The sequence below is a fragment of the Telopea speciosissima genome, chromosome 4 (genome assembly GCF_018873765.1).
Source record: "Telopea speciosissima isolate NSW1024214 ecotype Mountain lineage chromosome 4, Tspe_v1, whole genome shotgun sequence".
NCBI classification, from domain to species: domain Eukaryota; kingdom Viridiplantae; phylum Streptophyta; class Magnoliopsida; order Proteales; family Proteaceae; genus Telopea; species Telopea speciosissima.
In genome coordinates this window covers 8,576,277-8,591,698 of record NC_057919.1, presented here as the reverse complement: position 1 = coordinate 8,591,698, position 15,422 = coordinate 8,576,277, and the positions used below count along the sequence as shown (strand labels likewise).

The following is a 15,422-nucleotide window of genomic DNA, read 5'->3' as shown; positions in this document are numbered from 1 at the left end:
TCCTTTAAATAATTTCTTTATGTATTTGTCCTAGAAAATGCAATGATAAACCTTTAAAGAAGGCATCCCAACCAGAGGATGAAGCTTCTTGATTGAACACCTAAGCCTCCCAATGAGGAATTAACCCTTTGGGAGTCCAGGCAACAGTTCAAACAAGAATTTTGTTGGAGACAAAACCTACAATGCCACAATATTAATTTTTTTCAAGGGGATTTAATGGAGACAAAACCTACAATGCAAACTTAAGCCCCAGCTTGGGGAGATAATTCTATAGAAGTTTGAGCAGGGAAGTTATTAAAAAGCTTGAAACTTAAGGATGCCAAGGAGAGGCTGGATAAGCTAGATAAAATGGTAAAGTTGATTTGTCTCGTGAATTAGCAGGTTCTTATGGTATCTTCTGGGATGAGCAAAAAAATTTCTTTGCTCCGTGTTGGAAATAATTGGGAGAAAAATACAAATGCAATTGCTGAATTAAGGGCTATGCAGGACAGTACAAGCATGCCAAGGCGATCGCCATTATAATGTTACCAGTATAAAGAGACTCTCAAACTTCCAAAGATACATGCAGATATTGTTTTGATAGAGCAGTATACGTCCACGTGTATCATTCCAACACTTTGTAGCTTGGATTTTGGTTAAATCTGTACTCTTATGGGATTCAATTAGTGGGTCATGATTGTGTTTCCATATCCTGTGAGTTATAAATGGAATGATTACTCAGTCTCATACTACTACTTGCTTGACATATGATACAGTAAGTTTAAAAACAATGTAACTTCTTTTGATGGTTAAACCACCCCCGCTCTGCCAGGGTGGGAGGGAAGGAAAAAGAATCACTTGCACACCACTCTGATTGTTACCAATAACATAACCATTACCAAAAATGATTAAAAAGGAAAACAAGAAAAAAACTACCAAACAGAACGTCCATGTCACGGTTTACCTCCATAAAAGTGAATAACCCTTACATGGGAACCATGACCCAACAAAATATGGCTGAGTAGTAAACGCATTCAATTCAAGACTGATCAAAATCAACAAAATCCAAGCCAGGTACACCAACCAACCACGCTGAAGCCAAGCAAAAGTACCCTGCAATGCAGCTTCGAATTTCAAACTACGGACCAAAGCAACAGAACCAAAATAAAGCCAAAGCCAAAGCCAATAAAGTTAAAAAGAATAAGGGATCGTCGTCAACAATAAGGGCTTCTCCTTATCAAACCTGCAAAACCAATATACCCTACATTCGATTGCAATAAAGCTACCATAGAAAATAACAACAAGACGAAATAAATCTACAATCAACAAATGAAACCGGAAAAGGTGGGAGGGATAGACTCGAACAATTAGCCAAATTCTCAATTGAGGCAAAAAATGGATCAATACACAAAGAAACCGTCCAAACATTCCTCAAATATAAGAAACAACATAAACAAGGAGCTTCCTGACAGAGAGAAAACTGACACACTCACACTGCGTTTGATATACAGGAAGAGGAAGAAGAAGAAAACCAGGTTGGGAGAGGTGAGCAGATATATCAGTTCTTCTGAAAACCAGGTTGGAAGAGGTGAGCAGATATATCACTTCTTCTTCCTACGCGCCTTGGCTTCCTGAGAATAAGGATGACCAACGGGTACCACCAAAAAGAAACGAGCCACTGCTACTCTGAACCCTTGATGACTCGGATCGTCGTTATCATGTAGAACCAATTTTGGCGGAATTTTTTTTATTTTTTTATTTTTACGTAGTAGAGATTATAGAATGTAGCAATCTCTACCATTGCAATGTTGTAGACAGCTTATCTATGATTCAATTAGAATCTTCGATTTTAGAATTCTTCGATGGGTAGTGATGTATTAAAATACAGATAAGAGGGTGGCCCACCCACTGTGTCCCGTTACTCCCGTATACTATGAGAGAGGAAAGACAACGATTGCCAGCCAGAGTTGTCAGAATTCAGAACTTTTGCCAAAAAAAAAAAAATGAAAAACGGACTCTGAGCAGCTATGATCATTAGGCAATGGTAATTTAAGAGAACCAGAACCAACTACTAGTCTTCTGCTGTTTTAAAATGTGCATTGGAAAAAATAAATAAATGGGAGAATGTTCTCTGTATCGCCGCGCAGGCTGTGCATCCAGGCACATGGGCAGTTGGCGCAGCCTGCGCTGCGGCACAGAGAACAACACCCCAATAAATAAATAATACAAAAAGTTCTATGTACCGCTGTGCATGGTGTACGATTGCACATAGGACCTTGGATGGAACAAGAGCACGGTATCAGATCGGGTATCAATCAACTTTAAAACCAATACGATACCAATATGGTATTGCCACGGATCGATCGTATCGAACAAGTTTGCTCTTAATTTTCCTTATTAAAGACTGAGGATTTTTTTTAACTATTTTACCCCCTTATTCGTATTGTATGGACATGGAATTGAGATTGATGATTAGTGATACGATACGTTTCGCCTATATCAAGTGATCCGAAATCGATACCCAAAATCATGAACAAGAGCCTTTGTCGAAATGACAGAACACCCCATTTTATACGAGTTGTTGATGGGATTCCCTTGCCCTAGCAATGAGAGAACACACATGGGCATTTATGGAATTTTTTATTTCATTGGGGTTGGATGGTAATTTCATACACTCCTATTTCTGGACGCATGCCATGTGCAAACAAACTTTGTGGCTTCATCACGGGGCCAATGAAAGCACACACAAGGGCATCCGATAAGAGTCAAATTTTTTATTTCACGAGGTTGGGCAGTCGCCCCACGCATCCTAGCAGCCTTCTTTTTCCCTACTAATACTTATCAACATCTACCCGGCCAACCATTTTACAAACATGTATTGTCCTTGGAGCATGAATTAAAACATAAGATGGAGATCCATTGTAAGAAAAAGTTCAAGTGGTTCTTGCCAAATTAGAGAATGTAGATTCCATCACCCAAAACTCCTCGAACCTAAAGGTTGTTGGAGACGAAGAGAATGCATATTCGTATGAAGGACAATGGCTGGCTTTATGATCTGAAGTTGTAACTTGGCAATGGGAAACCAAGGAACTTGGAAATGCATTCCTTGCCATACACTTAATAGGTCAATGTCGACAATATATAGAATGAGGATAGAGATCAACTTTGCAAAAAAAAATAAATCTAATTTTCCATCAAAAGATATCAGAATTAGGATCACACGTATACGAAATATTCATACCAATTAATGTGTGTCAAATAAAACCAATATCCCAATATGTGGTCACTTGCTATCATTGAACTTAGCTAATTCACGATACCAATAGTCGACACTAATCTTGTTTTAATAAAACAAATATGAAGCCTATGTCAGCTTACCAAACAGGAAGATAAGGAATCCGGATCAGCTACCCACATGGGGACGGGTGGGGACAGATCCGACCCTTCCATGGGGTATGGGTCCCACACCCCCATGGAGGATTCAGATCTGTCCCCACCCGTCCCCATGTGGGTAGCAAATCTGAACTCGAAGATAAAGGCATGCCTCCAGGTTTTTCTTTTGAAGAGATACATGAGTTTCAATCACCAAAAAGAAGTTGTAGATCATTGACAAAATCAGATTGCTCACGTAAAGAGGACCACTGAGACGAATGCTTCACAAGGTTGGAGCTCATGTAAATTCTAGTGAAATACCAAGAAAACTTAGAAGAAGCAAAGGTCACATGCGCATGGAAACACCATAAACTTCTCCAAAGAAGATCAATGTGAAAAAAAAAACTCTTTCAAATATGTATGATACCATTAGCAAACATGACAACATGTTGCACACTTGCACCACAAAATGTTTGCAACGACACTGTCCCCTGTATATGAACTGCGTGACACTCCCTCCCGTGCATCCATTGACTTGATGTGAAAGATGCAATACACATGAGCAGCGTGTAGATACTTCCCGTTGATGTATTTATATTTGAATCTTATTAGATTATGATGCTAATATACTAATAAAAAAGACATACCCAATGCACGAGGCTTCCGCCAGTGCAAGGTCTAGGAAAGATCAAAATTTACGTGATCACTTGGTCACAATGGAACAACCTTTACCGTTACACTAAGGCTCGACCTCATGATGCTAATATAGTAATATATATTACTATTTCATATCAAACTTTTCATTTAGAGGATTCACTACTCTAATGTAGTTCTAACTTAATTTGAGACAGTCCCACTGATGGATCCATGTTATCAATAGCATTTGTTGATATCTTTAAATAAAATTTCACATAAAAGACCTTCTTCCATTTATTATAAATGGTTTACAAATAGATTGAAATTCCTTTGAAAGAAAGATGCCAAGGAACATTTCAAATCTGGTATGGAATTCCCTTGTAATGGAAAATGCTAGAATTCATTCAAATCTCTCTTTCATCATATTAATCACTTTTACGGTCAGAAAACAATTTCCTTTTTAACATTTGACCAATTCAATGTTTCTTTTAACAGAATTTTTTTTACTGAATTGCATAAAACCGAAAAGAGATTGTATTGACCTAAAAAGATGAAATAATTTTGTTGAAATAGAATGAAAATTTTGAAAAATTACTTCCATTTCATATTGTATGGTTGTTGCAATGAACCATGCAAAACCATATGTTTCCACTAGGTTGGATGAACCCCACTAGAGGGATGGGTTTTCTTTTCTTTTTTTGTGGAGACTATATAGGTGGATTTGATAATTACTTTTCATTTTGAATTTGGAGAAAAGTTTTCTTCGGACCAAGTAATCATAAAGGTGATTGACTCTATGATTGGACTCCTGGAATAGTAAACATCATCATAAACTCATACGGTCCTGCCCCTTAATGAAGGTCCCAAATATATATTTTTTTTAAAAATTCATGTATCTCCCCTGCTTTCAAAATTAAGTAACAAAAACACCCCTTTAACTGTGGACGTTAAACGTTAAAATTATGTTTTAATTGACCAAAATACCTTCATCTTCTTCTTCAACTAAAGGATCAATCAGGGCCAAGCCCAATAAGGATCAATTACGGTTGGACTGAACCCGATGGGGCTAGGTCTGGGTGAGACACCCAGGCTCCCAGCCTGACTTGGGGCTTGGGCCGGGGCCTGGGCCTGGATTAAGAGAATTTAGGGTTGGGCTCGGGTTTTTAAAAACCCGGCCCAACCTGGCCCATTGTCACCCCTAGGTGTAGTCTGTCTCCATTAATCAGCCTGCTAGGATAGGTTCTTAATCATAATATGACCCATAGAAACAGTAATGCCAACACAACTCAAAGGAATAGATTGATGAAGAAATAGCCCCTGCAGAATTTTTGGATCCTTGTCATATTCATCTGCTTTTGCATGGAGAGATAAAGTCACTACATTGCATATAAGATTCCTTTTTCTTCACTACCAAATGTGACACATTGCAAGGGGATGGGAAGTTTTGAGGAAGGGGGAGAACATACTATGTTCTTGAGTTGTCTGGTGGGTTCTATCCTTATAACTGTCTAAAGAACTGTACACAGGAAAGGACGGGATAATTCCGCTTCGATTACACTGATCAAGCAGGCATCATTTCAGTTACACTACCGGAAGTAACCATACAATTCTAAGAAGCAAATGCAAAGGTTCCATGGGTTGGAATCTCCTGTGGTTGGACCTGTCAAGATAACTCTAAAGAACCTGAAGGGAAGCAGGGCAGTGGAACCATGCACAGGCCATGATGCAAACTGACAAGGCTTACATATTGCCTGATCATTTTCGTGTACTTTCAAGTTGGTCCAACTCTTTCCATCCAAAGAACCCTGAAATAGTTCAGAAAGTTTACTTTTAGTTCTATGTGCTATTTGTTTTCTGAATAAGATCCTTACAGAAGCAATATTGATTTTTCACCTGAAGAGCCCAATATCTCATGTATGCGGTTGAGCCATCCTGCCTCACTGTGTAATTGTTGCACATCAGCTGTGTTGACCAAACAATCAAGGAGAGAAAGAGAGATTATTAATAAGAAGAGGCAGTCAGTCAGGCAACAGTGATACAAGTTTGGTTTTTAATTTCACAAATTTAGGAAATCTTGGATCATGGCAACATCGTAATGAAATTTGAATGGCCATTTAATATGGTAGCTGAAGAAACTATAGGGCATCTCCAGTATCAGTATTTATTTCCAATTAGTTGAAGAATTTACGAGTGGATCCTCTGTTTTTTTTTGGGTAGAAGGATCCTCTCTCTGTTTATCTTCCTAAATATATAACATACAATTTTTGTTGTCTCCATAATGATTATTTAGTTCCTTTTGAGCATTTCTCTTTGCAGTGTTTTTTGAAAGGTCTTGTTCCATCTTTTTTTATTTTTTACCCTGTTCCTGTTTCTGTCCTCAATCTCTCACTTTGCTAGTTTTCTCATCCCTCTTCCTTAATAAAATTTTCAGTTTTCGCCGCTAAAAAAACATTTATTTCTTTTTCATTTTTAAATGAATGAGTATTCTTGAGAAAAGAGAGACTTGTCTTCTATTTTAAGAAAAAAAGTTCTGGTTGTAGGTACTCCATGGGCATCTTTTTATGGGTATTCTGTTTTGAAATATTCTCCCTGGACTATGTGAAGATTTGTTTATTCATGGATGTAGCACCGAGGGAGTTTGCACTGCTTTGTAATATTCTCCTCAGATTGTTCCCCCCCTCCCTCCCCCTTTCTATTGATGATCTCTTTTTCCAATTATGTTGCCAATGGTTCCAATTAGTAGTTCTCACAAAACAACAACAACAGGTAACAGAACAAGGTTAAGCTCTCATGATGTCTTCAATTGTTTTAACTACAAGGGTAAGAAAATTTGATGGGAAGAACAACTTTAGGTTATGGCAGGTCAGGGTTCATCTGGTGATTCAATAGTGTTTATACATGGTTCTGGAAGGGAACAATAGTTAGCTGGTTTGACATAAAGAATAAGGACTATGAAGAATTCAATTTGAAGCCCTAGAGCTTTTATAAGGTTGATTTATACACCTTTCAAGTGATTTTGGTGATGATGATCACTATGTTTTTTACGATGGTTTGATGTAATTCAAACAGAGTGGAGATTGTTGGTTTTGTGGCCTGAATGACAAGTCAAGCCAGTTCCCACTACTACAAAATGGGGGGTGTGTTTCATTGAGTATCGTTTGCTCTATCTAATAGGATTAGGAATTCCATCTTTAGGCATGTGTCTGACTACACATACTGTATGAGTTGCGACGGTCAAGTGTGTGGCTTTTATGATTTTAAGAGAGGTGGTTTTCCACAAAAGGGAAAGGGTTAACTTCCCTTCGGCCATAGGATTTGGGTTGCTCTCTTAGATGTTTGATCTTTACCTTTTCTTTTATGAAGCTTCAATGAATTGTTTTTGGCACAGTTGTGTAGCCTTAGCCCCTAGCTCAGAACTACATAAATCCTTTCCTGTGTGATTTCTCATCCTGCCTTTGCTTTTCCCTAAATATATTTGTATTTCCATTTGTTCACAGCATCACATTTCCATGAAACTATACTCATTCAAAAAGATTCAAAGGAACAAAGAGACCATCAGACCATGCATCATTTACAACCCCATATCATTCTTGGCACTGCCCCTTACTTTTAGGGGCTGCTCTATGATATTAGACACAATGGTGTGCTCCACCAGTGGTTCATGACTCCATGAAAATAGGAGTTATCGTTCTCTCTCATATCCTTGGGACTCTCTTGGCATCAGGTTATCCTGCAGTGACCTAATGGATTGTAGGTTTCATAACCTCCAGAAACATCAGATGGTGTGTAACACAGATTTATTTGGTAAAAACCAGACACATCAGATAGAATGCAATGCAGCTTCACATGCATATGGTGTAAAAATTATGGCATTTTTAAAAATTATGGCATTCTTAAAAAAATGGAAATGAGATCAATTGTGTATGTTTAACATGTTACTAGTAGGTTAGTTGTATCATGTCACCACTCATTACAGATCTACAAGTGATGGTATTATGTTACTAATCATTAGACTTTTTTCTTTTGAGACGCTATAAACTTTACAGATTTGTGGATCATCTCTGCATGCAGAAGGTAAGAGATGAGATATTGATGCTTCTGTTTCCTAGCTAAAGCTACTAACTGGATGATTAAAATTGTGGTGCTATGTATAGAGGCAAACCTGGTGATCCTGGCCAATGTCAACCATCCACCATGCACATTTCTGTCCATCCTCAATCCGAGGCCCTGCAAAAGAGGTTCCCTAAAGCAAGCGAAGGTTAATCCAATTATGAAACTAAATAAGATCAAGATACTATGTTCCTTCTCAAAATATTCACGGTACCTGGTATGACCTTGAAACTAAGGCCTTGGGGTCTGTGTATCTTGAGGCAGGACTGCTGGCAGTTACAGTAATTGTCTGTGACAGGTAAAATTCCGGATAGATGAATTATTATACCATGTTCAATAAAGAAGTGTTACTGTTAATATGCAAAGTAAAGGAAGTAAAGAATTTCACCTTAGCCAGAACAGGATTTACCCATTGATGTTCACCATATAATGTGCCGGCAAAGTAAATAACCCCATTCTTATCACCATCACATATGTATAGAAGCTCCTTAAAACTAGACCGCCTATGCTGAAATCTTACACTACAATGGCAACGTTCAATTATCTTAATACAAATGAAAAATCAAATGAAAGAATGAAGTAAATTCATAACAGTGCAAGTTGATGATCAAAAGAAAAGAGAATGTTTGTTTTTCCTGGACTTCTCTCTCTCAGGATTAGAGAATCATCCAAATTCAGACTCAAGTACCAAGCAAGGCTAGTCACATCTTTTGGATGGTCAAGAATAGGGGGAAAAAAAGGTGGTCCAATTGCATCAATGGAGTCATTGCTCTGTTCGTAGTTGAAAATCAAAGATAGGGTCTACAGTACAAGCTTATTTTTTTCCCAGAGCCCATCCAGCATCCAAAGTACCATCTGGTACACTTTTTGTTGAACAATATATATTTTAGCTCAGAAGGACGTGGGGCAGAAGGTATAGCACCCTAGGTTCAGATCTTCAGATAAAGACAATTCATTGCTTACTTCTGAACCTATCCCAAAGAGGGGGGGGGGGGGGGAGGGAAGAGGGAAGAAGCTTACTTCTGATCACCTGCTGATCTACCAATTCCACATTTTGAATAGTTAATGGCCTCCATCACCTACAGTGGAGAGAAACCATTCAAAATCAAGCAGGGGGAGAAAACCTGACCGGGTGGGGGGAGGGGGAGAACATGCTTACAGATATGTAATATTAAAGCAAAATCATCAACAGTCTTACTCACAAGCTGTTCAAATACAGGAAGTTGACTGCAAAGGTTGCTCTTTTCCAGCTGCAACAAAGTCATAACTTTCAGTCAGAAAACTCAAATGAATATAACAGATCATATTAAATATGGTCATTAAGACATGCTAATATATGTAAAGTATTACACAGAAATACCTTCTGAAGTAATGACAGTGGCATTAATGGGAAACGTACATAGAGCAACAAGTCATTAATTGTCTGAAGCCTCTCTCCGAAAAAGAGTTCCAGCGTTGAAGCTTTCAAGAGCTCATCCACCACTTCCCACCCACATATTTCTTGGGCTTGCAAGCACCACAACAAGATAGCATCCAGGACTCTTTCTTCAGATGTTACAGTCAAATCAGGATGCTGCACACCAAAATGCAGTATCTCGATTATATATTAAGAAGAACCACGTTTTACCAACAGATTCCTGTAAAATTCTTCACTCTTCAGTACAATTTTTATAAATAGGACATATGCCTATGATGTACATACTTATTAATAATCTTGTATTGAAAGAAAGAAAAATACAATAGAAGAGGTCCACAAGAAGTACAGAATCCCTAAACATAAGGAACAGAAACAACAGGTCATTTCTATAGTAGAATATCTACTTGAGTTGATGGAATGACGAAGGTCTCATCCTCGAATATGCAGTTCTATCTACTTCAGTATTGTAGGTAGAACATGGTTACCAGATGGAGAACCTTCACTAGAACGATAATTCCATATTTCCTATACTAACTGATTTGTTCTTCTATAGCTCTCCTCTACTTTTTACAACCAAAATTCATTATGTCATGCTACAAGATGTGAATCAATCAGCCCTGGATTAGGTGACCTATACTCAGATGAGATGTGTCCCTGTACCAATATGTAAAATCTTGAGTCAAACACCAACAGGGTGAATACTAACACTCAAAAAGGAGAACCCACCTGAAGAATGTTCCTAAAAGTTGCCTCATCTAACAACACGAAGTCAGTGCTGGCAGTGGTGCAGTAATCGAAATGCATTGAGAATTTCCTCTCGCATGTTTCTTCAATAAGTTTAAATGATGGAACTGATGATATGGCTTGAAGAATGGAACACACTGAGTCCTGAAACAAATTTCAAATAGTCAGTTTCAGAGACACCTTTCCAACTATTTTGCAAAAACCATCTGCGGCCTTGTCGATTAAACTTGTGCATAATACAAAAAACTGTTGTTGTATGAGCTTCTTCCAGTAGAACTCCAACCCTGCAGATATATGTACATGAAAAGTATCAATATCTTATAGTTCTTCACCATGAAAGGGATCTCTTCTTTTGTTTTCGGAAGTCTGAAGTAAGCAAGGAATCCTCTATACTCAAAACTGCAAGTCACTTGTCTTTTTCTTTTTAATTTATTTAAAGATATCTGTATGTTCTGAAGTGCATTGCAAGAACTACAAAAGGAAAAATTCAATCCAAGTACAACTGCAGCATGAAATCATGTTACTAAGAACGACAAACTACCTCAGAAAGAGAGACTAAGAGAGTCTTGCAGCATTCTTGACGAAGAGGTACAACTCCAAATTGATCTGCCAAAAGAAGTTGGCGTAAGAGACCTTCCAAGTCCATGGCATCTTTGATATCAAGTTCCCCACTGTACATGAATTCAAGCATGACAGTGAAAGCTTCTGGTGAGACATCCTTTAAACAGATCTCCGAAGCACTGCTCTCACGCATTCCATTTGTGAACATCTGCAAGTGTCACAGTTTCTCTTAAAAGTTAAAACCATCGAAATTGTAATGAATCTTGCCTCCCTCCCTGCTTCCCCCCCCCCCCCAAAAAAAAAAAAAGAAAAAGAAAAAGAAAAAGAAGAGAGGTGGAGTTGGGGGGGGGGGTGGAGGTTTAGAATATATAAAGGAAAAGAAGTACTGAAAAGAACATTTGAAAGAAGGTCCTGTGTTCAATGCATTCATATGTAGCAAAATAGATGAATAATTCCACCCAATATAATGCATTATTATATTTTTATTTCATCTGTAGATTAAAAAAAATAAAATCTTGAGTGTACAAGGAATGTGATAAACATATGGTTAGGACCAGCAAGTAATCATAATAGCAGTATGAAATCTCGAGATTGTCTTAACAGGAGTCACCCATGAGTTATATCAGAAGATGAACAATTCAATTTTGAACTGATGAAAGATAGAACTGTACATGAATGCATGTGGTCTACACATACACCCTTGATTATCAACTTTTCCTCATTCCTTCCATCTTTTGGTTTCTCTGCTTTTTAAGGTTCTAAATGAACACCCTTGAATATCAACTTTTCTCCTGTCTTTCCTCCTTTTGGCCAAGCGTACTTATCAACATTTTTCTAATTAAACTTTCTCAACCAAAGGATCCACTGACATGAATCTCATATACAACATGTTGGTTGCTATGGTTCGATTTTACTAAGATGACTAGTGCATTCTCTAAATAAAAATGTTTAAACATTGTGAACAGACATAAAATAATAGAAAAATAAGGAGAAGATGTATAAATTGCCTTACCTTAGTAAATGGGGCACTCCACAAACTAAGGATGACTCTATGAGAATGAGCAACAAGACCATACCCGTCGATATAAATGTCCACATCACTGTACTCTCCAGATGAAAGCAAATGCTTGAGCTTATTGACATTAATAGGGAGCTCAGAAGGGAACACTGTACAGCGCTGAGGTCGGGTACTTGGATGTGAAATCTCCACTTTCTTACCCGATTCAAACAATTTCTTGTTTAGTTTAAAGCGTTCAATAATATCTTCACACTGCTTAACCAATGGCAGGACTTTAAATTGCAAGCTCAGATCTCGCAACGAACCAAGTTGCGACTCCGAAACCTGAGTCATATAGCAAATGCAAATATCATTAGGATGCAAAATCACAAGTTCCATGTGCTTTTATCACACATACAAGCAGCCACCATGCATTGCTTTTAGCGCTAGGCAATCATATATGATTGGGGGGCTTGGCTGTTAGTGCATGAATCTCCTGAATTGATTGTCTAATTCTTACAGGTCCCTTCACTAGAATCAACTGCAGTATATCAGTTTCCCCAAGGCAAAATGTACAGTTTAGGCATTCACATGTAACTGGACTGACCACTCAATGATTCTACCTAAAAGATCTCCATTGTCAAAAATCAACCTAATTGGATGACTGTTACTGCGTAGTAAATTACATTCTTGTCAGTTACTGGGAAAAAAAAAAACATATCCCAAAAAAAGATGGAGTCATCCAATTGGGTTGATCATTTTGACCTAGACCTAGGAAATCTTCTAAATATGAATGCAGAGAATGGGATTAAGAACTCTTGCTTCTCAAATTTTTTTTACAGAAAATATCTCTCACATTATCAACAAACATAAGGTGTACCCTCTAGAGAGGAGTTAGAGAAAAGAGAAGATTCACTCATATCTGACAGCCATCATTTTCTTTTGTGTATGTGAGGGGAGGGGGTTCAATTGAAATTTCATAAATACATGAAAAAAGGAGACAGTGACTCACTTGGGTCTGGCCTGTGTAGATGTACTGAAGAAGAGCATGAAAAACTGAAAAAGCTACACCTGGTAGGTGGATAACATCATCATCATCTGATGAATTGGAATGAAAATTACCAGATGTGCTCAAGATAACTTTATGTGCAGGAACCGGCTTTTCCTCCTTTCCAATAAGAAAGAGCATATCTGATAGTTCCCAGCTCTCTAGGAAATTTTTGAGTCCCCACTCCTCCAAACTGTTACATCCACCTTCCAGATCCTGTTCTTCATCATTGTCCCCTCCAAGTTCATCATAATCCCTATGTTTCCACAGGAATATATGGTTCTGCTTTAAGGGCAACACATTGACATTCCTATAACCCACAATTTTGTCCCAGCTACTAAGCCCAACGTATTGGATGCTACAGTTAGGGTTCGCATCAAGCCACTGGAAGACAAGGTTCTGAAATGGGTATTGGCCCTTGCCAATACTAATCAAACCATCATAGATACTGATCCAATAGCTCTGAAAAGCTGAAGAACAGCAAAGCCCAACACCAGCTACATCAACCACTGTCTTCCCATCTACCTCAATCCTCAATCGCCGATTCCTATGGCTACCTAGAACGACAGTGTAGTTTGGACTATTATCCCTTCTGTAGTGATAGTGCTGGCTACCCACATGCTCGCGGAACACAACTGTGACATCATTGTGGGCGAAAGCTTCAAAAGCCACACAACCACGACCAGCCTCCCTGAATCTCAATTCCTTCTGCCAAGCACACTGAAAGGGCGCTACTGTGAGAAACTTCTGCTTCTTCTCTCCCATCTCTCCCAACAGAAAGGTCCTTTCTCAACTAAACTTCACACGCCTGAAAAGTATCAGCTACATCCAAGAAGATCATAAACTAGATCAAATAACTAGCTCATCCAATGATAGAATATTTCTTATCAATAAATGGTTCTAGCAAAAGAGAAAAATCCATTCCCAACTGATTCTGAATGGACTAATTCCTCACATATGCTCACAGAATGCACAGAACCCGATCAATCAAAGACAAAAAAGGAAGAACACAAAGATACAACCGTGAAACAGAGAGAGATTGTTTATCTTCTCTATCAAATCTCTCTACCTCCCACAATCCAAAAATCGCTGTAACAAAATTCGATCTACTTCAAATTTATAGATAGTTAGCAGTGAAGAACTATCAAATCACTCTCACACAGAAAAAAAAAATTGAAAAAAAAAGCCACAAATTAAAACCGAGACCAGGAAGTTCCTAGAAACACTCACCCCAATACAAAAAATCCAAACCCACCGAACAAAGATAAATATCAATCGAACAACTTGCACTCCTCAATCCTACACCACATTTTTATCCAGGAAAAACACCGAGAAAATATCTAGCATCAATAACAAAACTATATCCAACGAAATATTTTGATTTTTATCGAAAGAAACAAATAATCTTGATGTGGGTACGGTTTGTTACTCCGAAGTACCCATCAGATTTGGACGAAAACCCACCTCAGATTTCTGTGATTTCTGCCTGAAAAAACAAAAAGAATCCACAGTAAGGATGTGCTTACCTGATGGTGATGTTCATGGGACCATCTCTCTTATCTGCAAATCTGGCGCATGAAATGAAAATAAACGAATGAATACGAGAGATATTTTATAACAAGAAGATCATTAGCAGACACAGAGATTACTGAAGGAAGCAGATTAGATCATTAAAAAGATGAACCCTTCTCCATTAACAAAAAAAAAAGAAGATCAAATAACTTTCCTTAACGTCCTTTTTCTATTTCTCAATAACAACCCTTTTTTGTCTTGTCCCGGCATTACTGGGTTTGCCCAAACCCAGGAAGGAATGGCTCTTCTGGATTTTAATCAAATCAAGATTTATGGTTACCAACTCTCAACTTTTTTGGTATTGACACGTGGACATTTTTCTACCCAGTGCTTACACGTTTCAGTGTCAGATTCTAATGAGTATGGAAATTGGAAATACGTATCCAGCTGCTTCCTTGCCAGTGACGCCAGCTCAGTCTGACGTTTCTGAGAGAGGACACATAGATTCCTCTGTTTCGTTATCTCCTGTTGCAGAACGACAGTACGTGACAAGGGAGGTCTCAATGCTGTCAATTGATTCCTTTTCGGGTTATCGGATCTAAACCTGAGATCCAACAATATTAACTAAAATGGATAGAGGGCGGGACTTGGTGCAACGGTAATGTTGTTCTATTGTGATCCAATGGTCACGGGTTCAAATCTAAAATAGTCTTTTTGTGAAAACAGGGATAAATCTGAGTACATTATGATTATTCTTGAATTGGTGGGAGCCTTGTGACTATTGATTATGAACCATTAGAAGACCAATAACTTAATCGATAGGTTTAAAATCAGACCAATAACTGGCAATAGTATTTGGTTGTAATAGCGGAGCTTGACTAGCGACATTAACTGACATTTTATAGTCTAGTTAGCTCATTTAAGTCAAGTTAACCAAATTATGGCCCATTTATAACCTGATTAATCAATTAACTTGTTTAAAATCTGATTATCACACCACAACCTATGAGACTCAATTACCTAAATGATTGGTAATGGTACTCAAT

At 38.1% G+C, this 15,422-nt stretch overlaps 1 protein-coding gene across 2 annotated transcripts; it reads right to left on the bottom strand.

Annotated features, from left to right (window-relative positions):
* Nucleotides 1-5,544: 5,544 nt before the first annotated feature.
* Nucleotides 5,545-13,967, bottom strand: LOC122657901 (BTB/POZ domain-containing protein At2g30600). 2 transcript variants are annotated; one of them, XM_043852699.1, is made up of 13 exons: nt 13,787-13,967; nt 12,829-13,679; nt 11,832-12,161; nt 10,800-11,027; nt 10,241-10,402; nt 9,458-9,670; nt 9,300-9,347; nt 9,118-9,176; nt 8,486-8,618; nt 8,312-8,386; nt 8,150-8,230; nt 5,881-5,949; nt 5,545-5,792 (listed from the first exon to the last, which is right to left on the bottom strand). In XM_043852699.1, exons 2-13 carry the CDS (start codon nt 13,627-13,629, stop codon nt 5,574-5,576), a joined length of 2,418 nt encoding a protein of 805 aa, XP_043708634.1. In that variant the 5' UTR covers nt 13,630-13,679; nt 13,787-13,967; the 3' UTR covers nt 5,545-5,573. The 2 variants fall into 2 exon arrangements, with proteins under 2 accessions (XP_043708634.1, XP_043708635.1); XM_043852700.1 differs by lacking the exon at nt 13,787-13,967 and having other exon boundaries at nt 12,829-13,775.
* Between the last annotated feature and the right edge of the window lie 1,455 nt (nt 13,968-15,422).